General features: G+C 39.8%; 1 protein-coding gene across 2 annotated transcripts in view; it reads left to right on the top strand.

Moving 5' to 3' along the window:
* Positions 1-14861, top strand: part of EGLN1 (egl-9 family hypoxia inducible factor 1) — a 46529-nt gene extending 31668 nt beyond the window's left edge. Inside the window, exons 2-5 of one of the 2 annotated variants that reach the window (XM_007062416.4) lie at positions 2791-2910; positions 5914-6050; positions 10049-10116; positions 12087-14861. In XM_007062416.4, coding sequence (XP_007062478.2) covers positions 2791-2910; positions 5914-6050; positions 10049-10116; positions 12087-12151 — 390 coding nt within the window. In that variant the 3' untranslated portion in view covers positions 12152-14861. The remainder of the gene's footprint in view (positions 1-2790; positions 2911-5913; positions 6051-10048; positions 10117-12086) is intronic. The other variant, XM_037895240.2, reaches the window with a different exon arrangement.
* Positions 14862-19835: the final 4974 nt, after the last annotated feature.

The following is a 19835-nucleotide window of genomic DNA, read 5'->3' as shown; positions in this document are numbered from 1 at the left end:
CAGGAAGTTACAGAACACTAATATGACATTGTTTGGTACCATAAACCCACAAAATCTAAACAATACTGAATTAATCTTCCTGTGGCAACAGTGATAAATGTTGACCTTGCCAAATATTAGGTCACATTACTCTGTGTAATATGTTTACATAATGTGAGGCCCTGTAACAGTGAATGCATTTAAGGGATTAAGCAAACTCTGAATTCTGTGGGTTTTGTGGCTTTGAGACTTCTGCTGTAATGTCATATTAACTTAGCTTTTTGCATTAACGTGACTATATGTCCATACTTTATGTTAAGGTTCACCAAATTTTAAACTTGTATTTACTGACACCATCTTTAACAAAGAGTATATTCTAATTTCTCTACATAGGACTATATTTGTGTTTAAATGTTAAAATATGTAGGTTGGATTTTACTCTTGTAGCAAGATCTTCTTTTCCATTTATAATTAACACATGGAAACTTCAGACTGTAATAAGTCTTTACTGAATGAACCTTAAGTGCTTTTAAAATCTGCTGTTAAAATACCCTCCGATCTGTGTGCCAAACAGCAATTTCTTGCATTTGGAATAAACTCTATAATACCCTATGTTGGTCTATATTATAGAAAGAAACATTTTTAAAAAAGCTTTGCCTCGAGAAATCATAGAATATCAGGGTTGGAAGGGACCTCAGGAGGTCATCTAGTCCAACCCCCTGCTCAAAGCAGGACCAATCCCCAATTAAATCATCCTAGCCAGGGCTTTGTCAAGCCTGACCTTAAAAACTTCTAAGGAAGGAGATTCTACCACCTCCCTAGGTAACGCATTCCAGTGTTTCACCACCCTCCTAGTGAAAAAGTTTTTCCTAATATCCAACCTAAACCTCCCCCACTGCAACTTGAGACCATTACTCCTTGTCCTGTCCTCTTCTACCACTGAGAATAGTCTAGAACCATCCTCTCTGGAACCACCTCTCAGGTAGTTGAAAGCAGCTATCAAATCCCCCTTCATTCTTCTCTTCTGCAGACTAAACAATCCCAGTTCCCTCAGCCTCTCCTCATAAGTCATGTGTTCCAGACCCCTAATCATTTTTGTTGCCCTTGGCTGGACTCTCTCCAATTTATCCACATCCTTCTTGTAGTGTGGGGCCCAAAACTGGACACAGTACTCCAGATGAGGCCTCACCAATGTCGAATAGAGGGGAACGATCATGTCCCTCGATCTGCTTGCTGTGCCCCTACTTATACATCCCAAAATGCCATTGGCCTTCTTGGCAACAAGGGCACACTGTTGACTCATATCCAGCTTCTCGTCCACTGTCCCCCTAGGTCCTTTTCTGCAGAACTGCTGCCTAGCATTCGGTCCCTAGTCTGTAGCTGTGCATAGGGTTCTTCCGTCCTAAGTGCAGGACTCTGCACTTATCCTTATTGAACCTCATCAGATTTCTTTTGGCCCAATCCTCCAATTTGTCTAGGTCCCTCTGTATCCTATCCCTGCCCTCCAGCGTATCTACCACTCCTCCCAGTTTAGTATCGTCCGCAAATTTGCTGAGAGTGCAATCCACACCAACTTCCAGATCATTTATGAAGATATTGAACAAAACCGGCCCCAGGACCGACCCCTGGGGCACTCCACTTGACACCGGCTGCCAACTAGACATGGAGCCATTGATTACTACCCGTTGAGCCCGACAATCTAGCCAACTTTCTACCCACCTTATAGTGCATTCATCCAGCCCATACTTCTTTAACTTGCTGACAAGAATACTGTGGGAGACCGTGTCAAAAGCTTTGCTAAAGTCAAGAAACAATACATCCACTGCTTTCCCTTCATCCACAGAACCAGTAATCTCTCCCAACCACAGTATCAAAACATAGTGCCAGCAAAGCATGCATTGAAAGGCTTCAAATTGTGAGGGGCATGTTTTTAATGTGTTAAGCAAGGCATAAGCTATACAATTCTTGTTGATTATAATAAGATTAGTATGACTGAAACTTTGCTCAGCCATTTGAAAATTTAGGGTTAGGGTTTGAAATTCTGAGCTAAATTTGTTAGTCTAACTTTAACTCAGTTAGTGATGCCTTCGCTTAGAAAGGATCTCTAGACAATGGACCTTCATTAAGTCTAGTTTGTCGGGGTGGGGAGGAAGCCATCATACCCTTTGCAAAAATTCAAAAGTCATAATTGTAGTTTAAAAGAAAAACAAAAAATATGGTGTATGATTATAGGTACCAAAGTATTATGATGATGGGTGGCAGTATAAAATCCTTAAATTTTTCATGTGAAATTGCTTAGCATGGGAAATAATTCAGATAGATTTAATTCACAAAAAAAATGGAATCTGCCACTTGTCCACATCCATCTTAACGAACTATCAATTAGAAAGCGTAGTAGGGGTTCTTCTGTGGCGGGTTTGTTTTATATATAAAAATATTTTGAAGGAATGATTTTTATAATGTAGGCTTTAAGTTTTCATTTGCAGATCTGCCTTTCATTGTGGAGTCATTCAAACAGGTAGGGAGTAAGAAGTTCTACTTGATATTTCCTGTCGCTAGGATTTTTGTTCAGAGTCTTTCAGTGAGTCAGGTCTTGTGGAGCTGAAAGTAAAGAGAATGTTTTTCATTTTTGTAAATTGTTTCCATAGCTACACCAGTTCAGGGAGCTTTCAATGGATGCTGATGCCTATTAACAGGTGTGAGTTGGAGTAAAAGCTTTAAGTGTGAACTGACATAGATGAAGTGAAGAAATCCATTTTAACAGGTAGGAGAAATGTCCCTTTGGTTCATATGGTGATTCTTTGATTGCAGGCAATGGTGGCTTGTTATCCAGGCAATGGAACAGGATATGTGCGTCATGTTGATAATCCAAATGGAGATGGAAGATGTGTCACATGTATATATTATCTTAATAAAGACTGGGATGCCAAGGTATGTAGTTTCTCTTCTATATAAGAGAAGTTATTAACAAATTTTTTGCACTGTGTGTGTGTGTGTGTGTGTGTGTGTGTGTGTTTAGGATTCTTGCTCCTGGTCCTGAAGCTTTTCACTGAGCTCCATGTCACTTACTTTATATTTTAATTTAAATAAAATAGGAGAATTCCTTGTAAACCTTGGTGAGGTGTACCAAATATTAAGCATTATTGCTTCAGGGTTTTGAAGGATATTGATAGAACCTCCTGGAGTGGGAGGCTGGAAGGGACTAATAAGCTTAATATGGTATACTTTTTGTACGTCTTATTTGATTAAAAAATAAGCCAATTACACTAGTATCTGAGCACCCCAGATACCTAAGAATTATGATAAGCTTATGTATAAATACACATTAATGTAATATAAACAGAACAAATCTCTCTTTCCCAATTGATATTAAACAAAAAGTAACTGAAGAGGGAATGTATTAATGAGATTCAGTATGAAAGTATAAATGAAGGATACTATATGTGCTTCAACTTTGTAGTGCATGTGGGTTTTTAAATTTTTATTTTTTAAATTTTTTTTAGTCAAGCTGGCATTAAACAGTAGCCAACACCTATTCTGTCTGAAGGGAGAAGCTGGAGGTTAAGGAGGAGTTTTAAAAACACCAGTTGTACCATTTTAACTATATCAGTATAGTTCAAAGCAATGCAACCCCCTCTAGTGTGGACACAATTATACCAGCATTCAGATGCCATATATATAGCTTGTACTCATGCAGGAAGAGGAATAAGCTATACTGGTATAAAGCACCTTTATAGCGGCATAACTGCAACCATCCTAGGGGTTGTACCGGTGTAACTATTGTGTTGGGTTGTTTTAAATCTCCGTCAATCAAAATAGTCATACCAGTACAAAAACAGCTTATAGACCAGGTCTAAGACTTAGAAAAGATCTTTTATGAGCTCCCAAAAAGTCTAATGTACTTTATGGCAGAATTAATAAATTCAGGTTCTGAAGGATATCTCCCTTGCCTGGAATCTTGTTGATGGTATAAGATAATGTCTTCACTATATTGTTGATATACTGGCAAAGCCTTTGTGATATAAACTAGCCCATAGACTACTAGATGGGTACCATGGCTGTAGCTATCACTGTTCTGATCATTCTGTGTGCAGGATCTAATAGAAATCTCCATTTGGCTTTTAGCCAGTGGTTTTCTAGTTACTCTCTAGGATTTGGGGCTTGACCAACATGTCTAAATGCAGTTAACACTTTGGAAATGTTGGTAGCTAATCCTGGTTCAGTACAGCCGAACAAGAGATGCAGAACTATAACATGAATTCAGACCCTGACAAAGATTGCATTGCCAAGGGACTAAGAAGAATAAATTATGTAGAGATTATTCCCTATTGTTAAGTACAGAAGAAAAGCTCACTCATGATTGTCTGAAAAGTCATGTGATTTATCAATACATTTCTGTTGCTTAGCCTTAAAAGTGAGAGAACTGATAGGAGGAGGAATATTAACCAATCAGATCTGATATGCAAATCCCTGTGCTTAACTGGCCACAGCTGAGTTCAATGATGATGATTTTCATGTTCAAAGGTTTTCATGACACACACTACTTCACTCTGCAGCCCTGTGGGGGAGATGGTATATTTGTGTACAATTTGAAGATTTTAAATCTGAGTTGGAGTGAGTGTAAGTAGCCTGGTCAGGGGGAGCCCACAAAGCCTGCACCTCTGACCACCCTATGCAAAATGGTAAACCTCTTTCATTTAAAAAGTAAGTTACTAGCCCATTTTGGCATGGTTTCAGACTGTAAAGAGATTGGTAGGGTTAAACATTTTGGTGATTTTCCTTTAAAAATTACTCAAGGGTCTTAGCAACAGCCGCCCAGACTGGCATTTGGAGCACTAATTACTTTGATTTTATTGGGGGAGTTTTATGCAACAGAGAAGGTGCAAAGATCAGTTCGTGGCTTTGAGGAGGCTTTCACTAGGTGTAGTGAGTTCTTTCCTGTTCACTGATTAAACTATCTGTAGCTGACCTGCCTCGCCTGAACTACCAGTATGATTTCTGGCCCCAAGGAGAAGCACAAATTGGTGGAGGAGCAGAATAGAGCCAGTCCACTCCATATCCTCGACAGTAGCAGCAGCCTTCCTAGGAGAGGGGTGAAGGAATTACAGGGATGAAGAAAAGGCAGGCTTTGGTGAGGTAGAAGGGAGGCATCATTGGGTGGAGAAGGGACAGAATGAGGGGGGGAAAAAGAACCATAGCCTCCACATAATCACCAAACTACTGTCTTCCTCTGGAGAAAATGAAGGCCCATTGAAAACAATGTCAAAGTAGCTCTAGAGATGCCACAATAGCGTATATACTAAAGTACTAGAATGGTTATGTATTGCTAAAAAACTAGGGATATGATACCCTCAGAGCAACCGGCTGGAGGGAGGCGTGATGTGACCAAAGACAACCAGGATCTTTAGAAAAATATTCATTGTGAGTAACTCTCTCCTTTTTCTGATGTTGGTATTCTGTAGCTTTGCATACTCCCCCACCTATTTAAGAGCTCCAAGTTTGGAAGAGCTTGAAATAAGTGACATAAGTGAAATAAGTGACAGTGACATGGCACCCAAAGAACAATGATTCCCAAAAGCTTAAAAAAAGAGTTGTCAACTTTTTTCTTATTTTAAATTACAGCTTCGTGAGTTTTTAAATGTATCATTAGCAAATCAATAATTGCCCTTGGAGAGAGCGAAACCTAGTGGGACTCAGAATTAGAACTCTGCTATTCTGGGCTGTGTTGATTTTGCTTTGTGGTTTCGGTCACCACTTTAACATCTGTCTCGCTTCCTCAAATGGGTAATGGTTAAAAAACAAAAAACCTTTTTAGTGTAAAACAGGTGTTGAGAGTTGCTATTTGTAAAGAACCTTGAAATCACTGGATGAAGAGTAAATATTTATTTACGACTGGTTTTTTTTTTGTTTGTCTGTTTTTTTTAAATCACTTAGGTAAGTGGAGGTATTCTTCGAATATTCCCAGAAGGCAAAGCTCAATTTGCTGATATTGAACCCAAATTTGATAGACTGCTGTTTTTCTGGTCTGACCGCCGTAACCCTCATGAAGTGCAACCAGCATTTGCTACAAGGTAAGATGAATGAGATGTAAGAATCTACTTCACAAAGCTTCTGTTAGAGGAAGAAGAACATATAATGACAAACTAAGAGCAAGGAGGAAATTTTAATATAGTATGGCCTGAAACAGAGCCCATTTCTTGTACAATTTGAGGCTCCTTTGCAAACATACAGAGTGCCATCGTGCTGTTGTCTTTCTATGCATTTTCTCCTCTTTCTAGAAAATCTAGTTCTGGGTACAATTTTGAGTATTCAGAAAATCCTTTTTTGTACATAAATACTCAAAACAGGACACCACTGGTAATTTTGATTTCACAAAGCTATATCAGTCTCATACATGGGCTGATACAGAGCACATTGTTAGGGCCCTGCTAAATTCACTGTCCATTTTAGTCAGTTTCATGGTCATGAGATTTAAAAAATAGTCAATTTCATGGTTTCAGGTGTTTACATCTGAACTTTCATGTGTTGTAACTGTGTGGGTCCGACCCAAAATGGGGTGTCGTGCGGGGGTGTTGTAAGGCTATTGTAGGGGGTCGTGGGATTGCCACCCTTACTTCTGTGCTGCTGCTAGCAGGAGTGCTGCCTTGAGAGCTGGGCAATTGGAGAGCAGCAGCTGCTGGCTGGGCACCCAGCTCAAAAGCCAGCAGAAGTGAGGGTCACAGAGTAGGGGGGGTGGGTTACCATATGTCTGGGTTTTCCTGGCAATCTCGTGCCTAGGGCAGGCAGCTGGAGCTGCAGCCTCCTGCTTGGGTCAGGGGCTGACAGCCAACCTCACTTCTGCGCTGCTTTCAGAGCTGGGCACCCAGCCAGCAGCCACAGAGCTTCCTGCAGCTGGAAGAGGTTCCTGGAGGTGGGTCTGACTCAGCTCCAGGAGCAGCCCCTGCAGGGGAAGAGGAAGTCCCCTCCTTCTCTAGCCCAGGCCAGGACTAGCAGCTGGAGGCTGGTGCACAATAGGAGTCCCTAGCTGGGGTGCCCCCAGCCCTGCCCCGCCCCTCCCCTACAACCAGATTTCACAGTCCGTGATGTGTTTTTCACGGCCGTTAATTTGGTAGGGTCCTACTCATAGTAAGTGATGTCTTCTCACTGATTACAATTGACTTTTTATTAGGCCTTTATTGTATTAATTTTCCTTCTTGCTCCTAGTTAGACACCATGTGTCTGAGATTGGCTAGTCACAGCAATTTTCTTTGCCATTCTTTTAATTTGGGGAGGTTACTGTCTTTTTTTTTATTTTAAAATTTCCTTCGTTCTCTCCTGCCAGCTTTACACCACAAAAGTGGCCATGACTGGGGAAAGGATGGGATGCTCCTCTGTACTCAGCTCTCTCTATTACATGGAGTACTATGTTGCTCCTTGTCTGAATCGCAAACAGAACTTAACTGTCACCAACGTGCTACTAATTCTACAGCAGAGTGGTAATGGTGGTGAACATATCTGCGGTCACTGCCAAACCGGTGTCTCCAATGTGGCATTACCAGATGCTATCTGCCAATCCACTGGGGGGACTTTAACTACTAAATCATTGTAATTATTAATTCTGTAGAATCCACATTTCATGTTGCACATAACATTTTGATAGGTCAAGATGTAAAAGCTGGGATGCTAGTAGTGAAACCCATACTTAATGTTGCCCAGAATTTTAATTTTAAGTCCTTGCTCTTTGCATAAAGGATCATTAATTTGAGCAAAAATGTATGTTTCAGGCTTTTTTGAGGACAAAGATCATAGGTAGAAAATGTGTTTTCCTGTTTTTAAATTCTTGCTATCTTTTTAGGAGTGGCTATAGTCAAAACTGCTGGGAGTAGAAAGTTGAAATTAGGTAGGGGGGGAAAAAGATGAAATAGCCCTCATTGAGCCTGTTGACTGTTTTGGTTACATTGATTTGGTGAGGCAGTGTGGCCTAAGGGATACGATAGTGGGCTGGGAATCAGGAGATGTCAGTTCTATTCCTGGCTCTGCCACTAGCCTGCTAGGTGACGTTGGGCAGATCACTTCCTTGCTCTGCATCAGTTTCCTCATCTGCAAAATGGGGTAATGATATTGGCCTTTGTAAAGTGCTTTGAGATTCTGCTGATGAAAAGCCCCTTATAAAAGCTAGATGATGATGATTACGTACTGTTTAGCAGCGTTTACTGCACGTCCAAAGTGGGATAATCCTAATCAGAACAAAAGCACTTTTTAAAGCAACACCACAAAGGAATATAGGTGTGTGTGTGTCAGACTAACTTGGGTGCACAGTGTATGTGTTTGATCTTGTAGGAAGTGAGTACATTGGATGAATTGCATCGTAAGACCAACGTCTCACTCAGTATGCACCTTCTAAGGTGTGCACTCGCGCAAGATGCACATTAGGTGAAGTGCGTGAGGAGGAAGAGGAGCCCTTGGCAGATTTACTGAGCACCTTGCACAGAACAGGGCATTCTGGTGGTAACTAGCCAAATAGAAATTTCATAGTCTGAAATTTTCCTTTTATTTGGGGGGTGGGGGGTGGGAACAGGGACGGGGGGGGGGGGAGAATTCCATTTAAAAAAAAAAGTCTAAACCTTTTAAGAGAGTGAATATTCTGACTGAAAGTTTAAGTACTCAAAAGTTAAGAAATATCAAGGTCGATGTTGCCCATAATTATTTGTGGCAGCAGAGGTTACTGTATTTCAACACTAGAACAAGAATGATGAAAGTCTAATGATGTTGCTGCTACTCCCTAAAAATCTGTTTTGTGGAGAATTTCACATCCAGAACCAAGTATCTGGATCATATGGAAAATTTAAGTTATGTAATCAGATATGTCTATTTTTATGTGAAGAGTGGAGTAGAAAAAAATTCTAACAAAAAAATTAGCTCATAATTTATCTGGACTGGATTTTAACTTTGATTTTCCACTATACTAAACTGTGGTGCATAGTAAAGGGGAATTCTGCTTAACATCATTTTGAGACTTTGGACTTCAAGCTATTTGCTACTTCTAATGCTTTAAATAAATCAATGTATATTTAAACATTAAATTTTCAAGTCAGAGCAGAAATAGTCTGGCAGTATTTTGTTTGTCTAAAAGAAAACCTTACTAACTAATGCAAGCAACAGGAATTAGAGAATTCATGTTTCTCCTACATGTTAAGAATGTAAACTAGAAGCATAAATAGCTTCCATTTATGGAACTTTTAATCTGAGCCATAAAGCAATCTACATATTTCAATTTACAGAAATCAGCTGCTCCTGGGTTGAAGCATGTTATTGTTTAACAGTGTACAGCAACACTACATGACCGTGAAGGACAGGCAGCTTGTTGAAAATTTGTGGGTTTTTGATTAGGCAGAATGTAATAACCTTTATGCTCTAGCCTATTTAGTTCAACACCCCACCTCCTTTGCAAAAAGTACCATAGGATTTTTAAATACATGTGTGCGGGACCTCCTCTTTATTCTATCTTGTTTGAAAGATTGTATTTCCAAAGGCACAATACCCCTGGAAGCTATGTTGGGGCATTGGTTCAGTACTGATTCAGATGGAAGGGTGCCACTTACTGAAACTACTAAAATATTTCTGAAGTGCCTATCATGCACTATACATGGGCTATAGAATGCTGGTTGATCTGTCTGGAAGGGATAATTACTTCTCCCTCCCAGTGAATGATCAGCATGACACTACCTTGAACCTGCTTAATTTATGAAATATGAGACCACAACCTAAGATGGTCTGGCTGCAGACTATACAATACAATTTCTGAATGTGATTTGGTTAATAATTGTATAGCATTTACTGGAAAAATGCAGATTCATAACATCAATGGCAAACCCACTTTGTCTTTTCAAATGACAATTTCCTTCATATAAATAATATTAAAACAGTGGAAATTAACAGAAAATCTTCTCCCCCTATTCCCCATAATCCTACTCTATCAAATGTACTGAAGAAAACTAACAATTAAACGGGTTGTATTATGTAAATAAACATCACTGTTTGTTTTCCAGAGTTTAGGAATTCATTTGTTGTATTTTCATCCATTTTATAGGTACGCAATAACAGTGTGGTATTTTGATGCAGATGAAAGAGCACGAGCTAAAGTAAAATATCTAACTGGTAATGAATCACTTTTGTATATTATATATATTCTTGGTTTTCTGGAAAAAACGTCTAAATATTCTTAACACCAGTCACCAAGAGAGGGTTAACATGACTTGTGTAGTCATGTTTTAGAAGAACGGTGGTCCAGTGGTTAGGGCTCTAGCCCAGTGGTTCTCAAACTTTTTTACTCGTGACTCCTTTCACATAGCAAGCCTCTGAGTGCGATTTCCGCCCCCCCCCCCATAAATTAAAAACACATTTTTTATTTATATATATATATATATATATATATATATATATATATTTTAACACCATTATAAAAGTTGGAGGCAAAGCAGGGCTTGGGGTGGAGGTTGCCAGCTCGCGACCGCCCCCATGTAATAACCTCGCAACCCTCTGAGGGGTCCTGAGCCCCAGTTTGAGAACCTCTGCTCTAGCCTGTAACTTGGGAGACCCAGATTCAGTTCCCTGCTCTGCCAAATGCTTTCTGCATGACTTTGGGCAAGTCACTTAGCCTCTGTGTGTCTGTTCCTGGTCTGTAAAACTGGGATATTACTTCTCCCCATCCCTAATACCTAGGATAAATATATTAGAGAGTAATGGGGGCCTTTCAAGTACCTGAAATATAAGTTAATTTTAACAGTTGGACAGGACTTGATAAATCCGCTTGAATGGAGTGTGTGTATTGAAAAGCAAAGAAAGCTAAAACTGAATATCTGGAATAAAAGAATTGAGAATGTATTCATTTACAATTGTTGATTTTTGTGATAGTCGCTGCTTCTGCAAGGCTGCCCTAAGCCCACTTAGCTAAAATCTGCCTTCCTCTTGTGGTTTGTCCTTCAAGAGGAAGTTGATTTAATTTTCCTGTGCAAATAAGCAAGCTTTATCAGAATGAGCGGCTTAGCTCTGCTGCCATGCATGAAATTGATGTGAAGTAGTTGATGGCATTGGCAGTAAAGGTCAATTTAAATATTTTTGCATATATAGTTATAGGGCCAGATTCCCAGCTGCTGGGAATTAGAATACCACTACTGAAGTCAGTGGCTCTATGGTGACTTTCACCACCTTGAGAATCTAGTTCTAATCTGACTTCCTCTGAGTCAATGAGAATTTTGACTCTGATTTAAATGGGAGCCAAATGTGGGAGCAGATGCACACACTGCTTACGATTTCTATTTATCCTGGTACAGTTGATGACATCACAGACTCCTAAAGCAGTATGAGGAATGTAGCTCCTTCTCTGCTTTTGGTGTCAGTTTTCCAGGGAATGCAGAAATCTGAGCACTTCAACTCTGGCCTTGGTAGATGATAGGTCTTCATTAATATGTATAGATTTAAAAATGATAAAACTAAATACTTGATTTCTGTTAATGATTTGGAGACTTAAACAGTTCAATTTTACTTTAAAGTATTTCTGTTCACTTCTAATGAAAAGGGCAGGAGAGGTGGCAATTTAGGGTATACCTCAAATAGGATGTTGTATATTAAAAAGGATAAAGATGTAACAAATTTCTCTTCAGTAATTCTCTTCACAAAAGTAAAATGATGATGGACCAGATGCTGAGGTTCACTTGACTTCTTTGCGAGTTTACCTGTGTAAGGACTGAGCCCTACACTTTTGAAATGGACTGTCTGAAGTTAGGCTCTTAACTCCATATTTGAACAGTTAAGTAAATGACTCCGTTTTCAGCCATAATTCAATCAATTGACACCTACGATCCAAACTTTAAGCACCAAGGTTTGAAAAAATTTCTCCTGAATATAAAAGTAGTTGCTCAGAATTTGGCTCATCAGGAGGTAATAAGTATATGAATTTGTATTTTATTTTCTGAAGCGTGTTAAACACCTTTTGAAAATACCTATTTTGTATGGTACCAAACTTTCAACAGGAAGGCATAGAAGTGGCACAGTAGTTTTTATTATGGCACACTCTTTAGCACATGCTTACACATTATGCTGATGTATTTTTTTTTATTTTTCTGCAGGTGAAAAAGGTGTGAGGGTTGAACTCAATAAACCGTCTGACTCAATTGGGAAAGACGTTTTATAAAGCATTTCATCTAGCCAACTCTCCTTGCTACTTTCCCCCAGTAAACTATTAACTTTTGAATGTGAATAATGGGATAAAGAAAAATTGACAAGAAATCAACGTTTTAATAAGGAAACAAACACAGCGTTTCAATGTTGCATCAAACAGAAGATTTTGACTGCTGAAGCATTGTGCTATGTGATTGTGACTCCAGACCTGTGACTGCTTATGTAAAGAAGATAAGCAATCAGTAAGAAATAGCGTACACATATGGACATGAAATAAGTGCCCTACATAGAATTTTTCCATTCTTATATTTTGCCAGACCTGTCATCCAATTCATCTCTCCCTTTTTTTATACGGTAAAGTTTGGATTTGGGGTAATTTTTGTATGACCAGGTACAATTTATCAAAATTGAGTAAAAATACAGTATTCTCCAAAATATCATTGATCTATTTTTGTAAAACTGTTCATACTGTTCTCTGCCATGAAATACCTAATTTAATATAAGAATTGCCAGTAACTGATGATCACTTTAATTTTCTTTACATCTAAAGTCAGAAAAGGAGCACTTTAATTACCAGCTAAAAACCTGATTGTTTTACGTTCATATCTCACACTAATTTGAACTTTTAAAGATTGCTGCTGTATTGTTTTTGACTGTCCTTTATGAAACTTGTTAACAGAAACAAATCACTATCTTACTATCAGCAATTTCTAATTCATGGTGTTGTATGTTGAATCCACAGAGGGGAAGGATTCTGTATTTTTTTTTTTTTTTTTTTAAGTGACTGGCACTAAGTGAACTTGACACTATCCATGCTGTAGGTGGCTTTGGGGACCTGGTAAATACCGTCAAGTTCCTAGGATACATAAGGGCTTTCCTAGGCTTTTAGAGGTACCCAGAACCTCCTCCCTATGTATTTGACAGGAGAATTCCACCTTTTTCTTCCTTCCTGAAAGTTGTTCTTTTACTGTATATAAGTTAATAGAACGTTGAAATTCACAAACTTTGTGTTCTTTCTGAATATTGGTGTCCCATCTGGTCTGCAGGCTGGCACCTTGGTCTGTTATATAGTATCAAGGGAACATTCAGTACATTGAGGCTGAAGTGCATCACTACAAGCTTCATGTGTAATACATTTTCAGATTGTCACTCTGCTGAAGGATTTCCCCAAAAAGGCACTGGCCTTTGATCAGTCCTGAGTATTTAGCGGGAAAAAATTACTTTATTTTTACATTTTCATTTTTTGTAAAGGAAAAACGGACTTTACAGAATAAAGATGAGACATCCAAAAGCTTTGAAATTCTGTTACTTAAGAGATGGATGCTCTAGTCTTGAGCTTTAAAGTTTGAGAGAACAAAGAAAATCCTAAAAGGCAGCATCCAAATGTCTTTGGTATTTGAGCTCACCTCCTTCAATTTTTCTATCTGTCCTTGATTTCCTTACATAGCCAAAACAATGTGAGTGTACAGAAATATTTCTGTATATAATATTACAGCTTACGACAGTTTTAGCATCTGTATAGTTTGTATTCAATCAGAGACCTTTTCTATGGAAAGCTCAGTAATTTTTATTAAAAAGATTACTATTCATGTAAAACATGAAAAAAAGACCCAACAACCCTAATTTTATTTAGTGACAGACTGACTGGTGTGTGTGTGGAGGGTGGGATGGGGCGTGGGGGAAATTCAGTATTGTGATACACTGGAGGAGACCTTAAGGAAAAATTCTCATTTTGTTCAGACCTTAATTAGTCCTCACCCTTTACAGTTTAGTTTCTTTCCTCCATTCCCAGAAAATCAGACAAGACACCTCTCTACTGTAAGTGCCTCTGCCAGCCTGACCAAGGAGTGCAAATCTTCATTACTGTCTGGTCTACAGTGCAGTGCATTGCATTAGGCCAGCTTTAACAAAACAAACAAACACACACAAAAAAGCCACCACTTTTCATTTTATCTGCTTTTGTATTATTTTGATGGAGATTTGATTGGTTTTGTTTCAGAAATGTACAGCATAAACCTTTCAATTCTGTTCCAGTCCCTCTGTAATTCAAACGTCTATTGCTGCAGGTATGCAAAGTATCAAATTCTAATCACTGTATAGGTTTCTGCTTGCCAGAGAGGTTAAAAAAAAGAGAGTGCTTAATTTTTTGCTTCATCATTTCTTGTCAATCATTACAAAAGGGTCAACAAATCAGAGCAGCCATTTCTTTAACAGTATCCTTTTAGAATCTGTTCATTTCATGTCAGTTGAAATCTTCAATCTTAGCCTCACAAAGCAGGTCCCTGTTTAAAACTATTTTTTAAACTGTCTTATGACCTGTATGTGTTTAGTCCTGGTTAAATAAAGATAAAGCTTCATAATACTATTTTTATTCATGACATTAGCCAGCTGTAACACACGAGACCTTTTTCTATAACAGGCAAAGAAATTCAGGATTCATTTACAGATTGCTTATAAAGTCATGTAATTTGAAAAGCAGTGTTCGTTATAAAGAGCTCTCAAGTTGCTTGTAAAGCTAATCTAATTAAAAAGATGTATAAAGGTTCTTGGAAACAATGTGGTGGTTATTTGTAATTATGTAACTTTTTAAAGCCTACTCCGCAGCAGCTAATTTATAATCTGATAAAATAGGGGTGTGTGTGTCTGTTTTTAGCATTCAGTGATACTACAGCTACAGTCAAGGGTCTGCCATTTGTTTCCTTGATAAACTCTGTTTTTAATTATCCGGATGTGTGGTGTTTGTTTGTTTTTAATTGAGAGGAGGTTAAGAAAAAATTGCTGTCAGTTTTTAGACTTCGTGGATGAGCTGTATTGATGCAAATCGTGTTTTACACCAGTGCAATGAGTCTGCATAGGGTGGGTGGTTTGTATTAGTGTAGCTACACTGGTGCAAAAAGCCCAACCCTTTACAGACAGGATTTTAGCACCTTAATGGGAGTTCTGTTGGTTTTGCAGCGTCTTCATGAATTTTGACCCTTGAGGACAGCAGTAGCATGGTACAGTGTGAGCCAGGCTTCCCGCTGCGTGTCGTTCACGAACCCATGCAGATTATAAATGCTGTTCTCCAAGCCTTCTAGTCAGTCCTTTCCTGGCCACTGTTTGGTGAACAGGTTTCTGTTTTGCTGTGCTTCTGCATCACTCCATCTCTTATAAAGTCTCTTAAATGTACTAGTCTTCCTTGCAGTTGGTTCAGTAACAGGCCTAGAAAATTAGGGAACTATCAGCCTCTGTTCAGTTTGTACTGCTTCAGTGCCTGGGTTTTTGGTACTTTGGCACATCCATGGCATTTCTGGCACTTGGACTCAATCTTGCCCTGTTCCATTTTCTTTTATCAGTTTGTTGATGGCTACGTTAAAGCCCTTTTTGAGCAGACCACCTCAGTGCTTTGAGGTCTGCTCGGTAGTTCAGTGCCAGGTAACTCGCTCTTCGTATGATCTTTCTATCAGATATGTCTAATTAGGAAAAAGGCCTCTTGGCAGCTTCAGATCATGTCTGTGGTGGACTGATATATTTATTGTACAGTAAACCGTGATGTGCAGTGGGTATCAGATTTGCCATCAGTGTCACACAGTGGAGTAAAGAATGGTGAGAAGTGTCTCTGGACTCTTGGAAGGAAGACACCTGTAAGCCTGGTAGCAGGCTGGCGCAGAGTGCTTTCAAGCAGAAATACTAGAAACAGAAGCCTGAGGCAGTCAAGACTTCAGGTTACCATAATTTAGTCCAGGGACTGGGAAGTGAAATGACCATGTTTGCATGCACACACCTCTCTTGAGAGTCACATTAGAGTTTTGAAACCAGGCTAAAAAAAAAATTGCATTTTAACAATCTATTCAAACAAACAATTGCAAAAAAACAGCAAAGACTGCTAATGGACTATAATACTAACCTCAAAACCACAAAACCCAGCCAGTATGGTTTAAAGCAATATCCATGTACATGGCCTTCTCACATATACGCAGCCGCAGATACTCACAAACGCATTGTCAGTTCCCCTAGCAAATCAGGCACTGAGGCAACCAGACAACCTTAACACTGCCCTGTATTTTATACCACTCTTTCCTAGGGGATTAGTCATTAGTTTCCATTTTCCGAAGGTTCCCATAGGACTCTTAACTAGTATTTTGCAATATTAGAATTGTGAGCTACAATGTTAGTAATTCAGGACCAAAACTTCAAAAGACACATGGGGTCTCCTTCTGATGTACCAAACAATGAAACATTATTCTTTTTTGTATTTGTACAGAAAGTAAACATGTAACATTATACAAAAATGGAGTCTCAGAACCAAAACAAAAAATTCTTATGTTTGCACGATGAAACAAACTAGTCAGTTGGGCAGGGGGGAGTGGTTAATTTCTTTTGTAGGTAGGCATTCACTAATATTTTTTGTCTGAACTAATTTTCTGATGGTGTTAGTATTTCCAGTGAATTGTGGTGCTGATTGGGATCTGTGGTCTGGCTTTAGTTCTATAAATTTGCATAGTTTTTGCTGGTATTAAAATTCCTATTTTTATATCATGGTAATATAGGTTGCTTCCTACCACTCTTGCTTAACCCAAAAGACATATAATGAAAACAACTTCTATACAAAGAATCCATGGGAGGGAAAAGCAGTTCAGCGCTATAAAGTGGTAACAGTTAGAAAAACAGCTGTTAGAAATGAGGTAGCCATTTATCTGATTAAGTTAATTAAGACATTATTGGGACTTTCACCTACCATCTGCACTTGGTCCTGTGTGTTGGTCATGAATCTCCGAGGGTGAAGAGCCCAGATAACCTAACAGTGTGTCTTGCTTACATTTACATGGCTTACCTTCTAAAGCAGTGGCGGGCAACCTGTGGCCCACGGGCCACGTGCCCCATCAGGGTAATCCACTGGCGGGCCATGAGACAGTTTGTTTACATTGACCTCTGTAGGCGTGGCCGTGGTTCGCTGTTCCTAGCCAATGGGAGCTGCGGGAAGCAGCGTGGGCCGTAGGAGTGTGCTGGCCGCTGCTTCCCACAGCTCCTATTGGCCAGGAATGGCAAACCGCGGCCACTGGGAGCTGTAGGCGGCCGTGCCTGCAGACAGTCAATGTAAACAAATTGTCTTGCGGCCTGCCAGCGGATTACCCTGACGGGCTGCAGGTTGCCTACCACTGTTCTAAAGTGTATCTTATAGTAAAGTCTTCATTTTTTTATAGATCAGCCTTGCAAAACTCCAGTCTCCCAGCTCAGTAGGAGATTTTCAAGAGACTTACCAGTGCCATCAACTACTGCAGAATCTCAACTTTGATTACAAAATTTTTTTTCCTAGTCCTTGTGGTTGTGAAGAAAATTTTAAATGTGAACTGCTACTGCACCGACATAGTCAGTCACTGTAAAGGGAGCTCTGCTCACTCTGCAGTGGGTTCTGCTGAACCTTCTGTGACCTTGGCTTCCCTAGGCCCATGCAATGGGAAAGTGAGTATTGTGACTACCATTAAGATTAGTGTCATCTGGTATGCAGTATTATCATGGTTAATAGCAATGTTGCGTTGGAAGGGTTACAAAGCACTTATCAATATCCCTGTACGCTTGCAGTCACTATAAACCAATCTTCAAAAATTCTGAAGTAGGAGTAAAAGCAAGTATCTGATCCAAATAATTTCATGTGTACAAGAAAGCCAAGTTAAAGGGACTTATAGCTGCTTTCCACCTATCCTAAAAAAAAAATAAAAATCAAAAATCTACTTGCGCACCCTTACCATAAAGAGCAATCTCCTTTTCCCCATTCAAACACACATTCATGGACAAATAGACTGGTTGGTTGTCTCTGTAACACATTCACACTTTCTCTTACACACATGCGCAGTGCAGACAGATGGACTCTCACAAGTGTACATCTGGACTCTCATACTTGCATGCCCTTCTCCCTGTGTATTCTCACCCCTCGTGGAGAGACCTGTTTTTACTCACATTTCATACTAAACTCATTCACACACATTTCATGCCAGTCTTTCTCACACCTGTCTTGTGCACCAACCCCCGACTCAGATTCAGTACTCAACCCCATTTGTCCCTGCACATTGTTCACGCCCCAACTCAGCCATCCCTCCATTCACTTACTCTTCGCCCTGACATGAGTTCTCTGATGCCCCCAAATTCATCAACTCTTTTCCCCAAATTAGGCAACTATCTTCTGATTTGATTCTTCTCTCTCTTCACCCAGTAAATGTATCAGTCCTTCTTCCCCCTCAACCCCCCAACCTATTACCTCTCAGGAGTGTGTCTTCAGAGCTGCAGCAGGTGCCCTAGGTCTAGTTGGGCTTCAGCTCTACCTCTGATGGCTGGTAACTAACCTCTCCCAGCTGCTCTGCTTAGAGCCATCTTTAAGTCCCCGATCGCTGGGCTGGGAGTTCTGGAGTCTCTTGCTTAGGGAGGGGCCAGTGGAGCTCCTGGGATCTTTGTCCACTACCTAGAATAAGGTGCTGGGAAAATTCGGCTGGGCTAGGTTTGGAGATGGCTGCAAAGACCAGCAGGAGTGCTCTGGCACCAGCTTCACCTGACTGGAATGAGGGAGAGGCAGGCAATGGACTGTTACAGTCATGCTTTTAACGGGGCCCCATTATACTAGGTACTGTACAAATACCTAAAGAGAGACTATAAATAGGCGACAATGGGAGAAAGGAAGTCGGTAGTAACCCCATTTTACAGATGGACTAAATAAGTGACTTGCCCCGCATGTCACAGGAAATCTGCAGTGGAGCTGATAATTGAACCCATTTCTCCAGTCCAATCCCTTAACCCAAGACCATCCTTCCTTTCAAGTAGCATCCGTTCCCTCAAGGTTCAGGATTTGGATCCAGTGTTCCCTTTTGGACCTGTCTATAAATGTCACTGCTGTTTGTTAGGGTCAGGTGTGATTTCATTTCTGTGCCAGTTTTCGATAGTAGCGTGGGCAGCAAGCGGTCTGCTTGCTTTTAAATAGAAATACATCCAACATCATTAAAATACAAAGTTGTGACTTCCATCCACAAAAGCAAGAAAATGCACCAGTTGCAAGCTGATACCCTGTGTGCTGGTATTTCAGTACATGTAAGGAAGAACACCTTCTGTTCAGCATAACCTACAAGTCCTAGAGCTGGTAGGGCAGGTTACTTGGGTTGTCATTTCACCTGTGAATTAGTTTACTTGTGTTAATGTATTGAATATGTTGAACACATTAAAAGATTGTTACAATACTGTGACACAGGTATCACTATAACATGGGGCATGACGGGAACTAGTGAGGTCAAATTAGAATACAGGAATCTTAGATCTGATCCAGCTCCATTGCAGTCATGAGGAGTCCTCAGTGGGAGTTGGCTTGAGCCCATCAAGGGCACTGTCCGCTGACATGGCATTTCTATCAGGTGATTTTTGGTTTGTTTGTTTGTTTTTTTGCCTACTCATACAAGCAGCATCTACGATTGTGGTAACTGAAAGGCAATACTGAAAAATTCTCTATCAGTTGTATCTACTTTTAATTTTACTTTGTGTATTTGGCAGCACTTGCATGTCAAAGAGAAGAGAAATATTTTCAAAGGGACAATGTGATTGTAAAAACCCTCAAAATTGATTGGGGGCGGGCCTCAGGAGCAGATATAATAGCTGAACGTGCTTTTAACTTTTTCCAATGCACTAGATTTCAAGGTGACTGTGTACCTTTTAACTAGGGAAGTTTGAGACTTCAAATG

The sequence above is a fragment of the Chelonia mydas genome, chromosome 3, assembly GCF_015237465.2.
Source record: "Chelonia mydas isolate rCheMyd1 chromosome 3, rCheMyd1.pri.v2, whole genome shotgun sequence".
NCBI classification, from domain to species: domain Eukaryota; kingdom Metazoa; phylum Chordata; order Testudines; family Cheloniidae; genus Chelonia; species Chelonia mydas.
The sequence above is the reverse complement of the archived record's forward strand: the minus strand, read 5'-3'. Positions and strand labels throughout refer to the sequence as shown.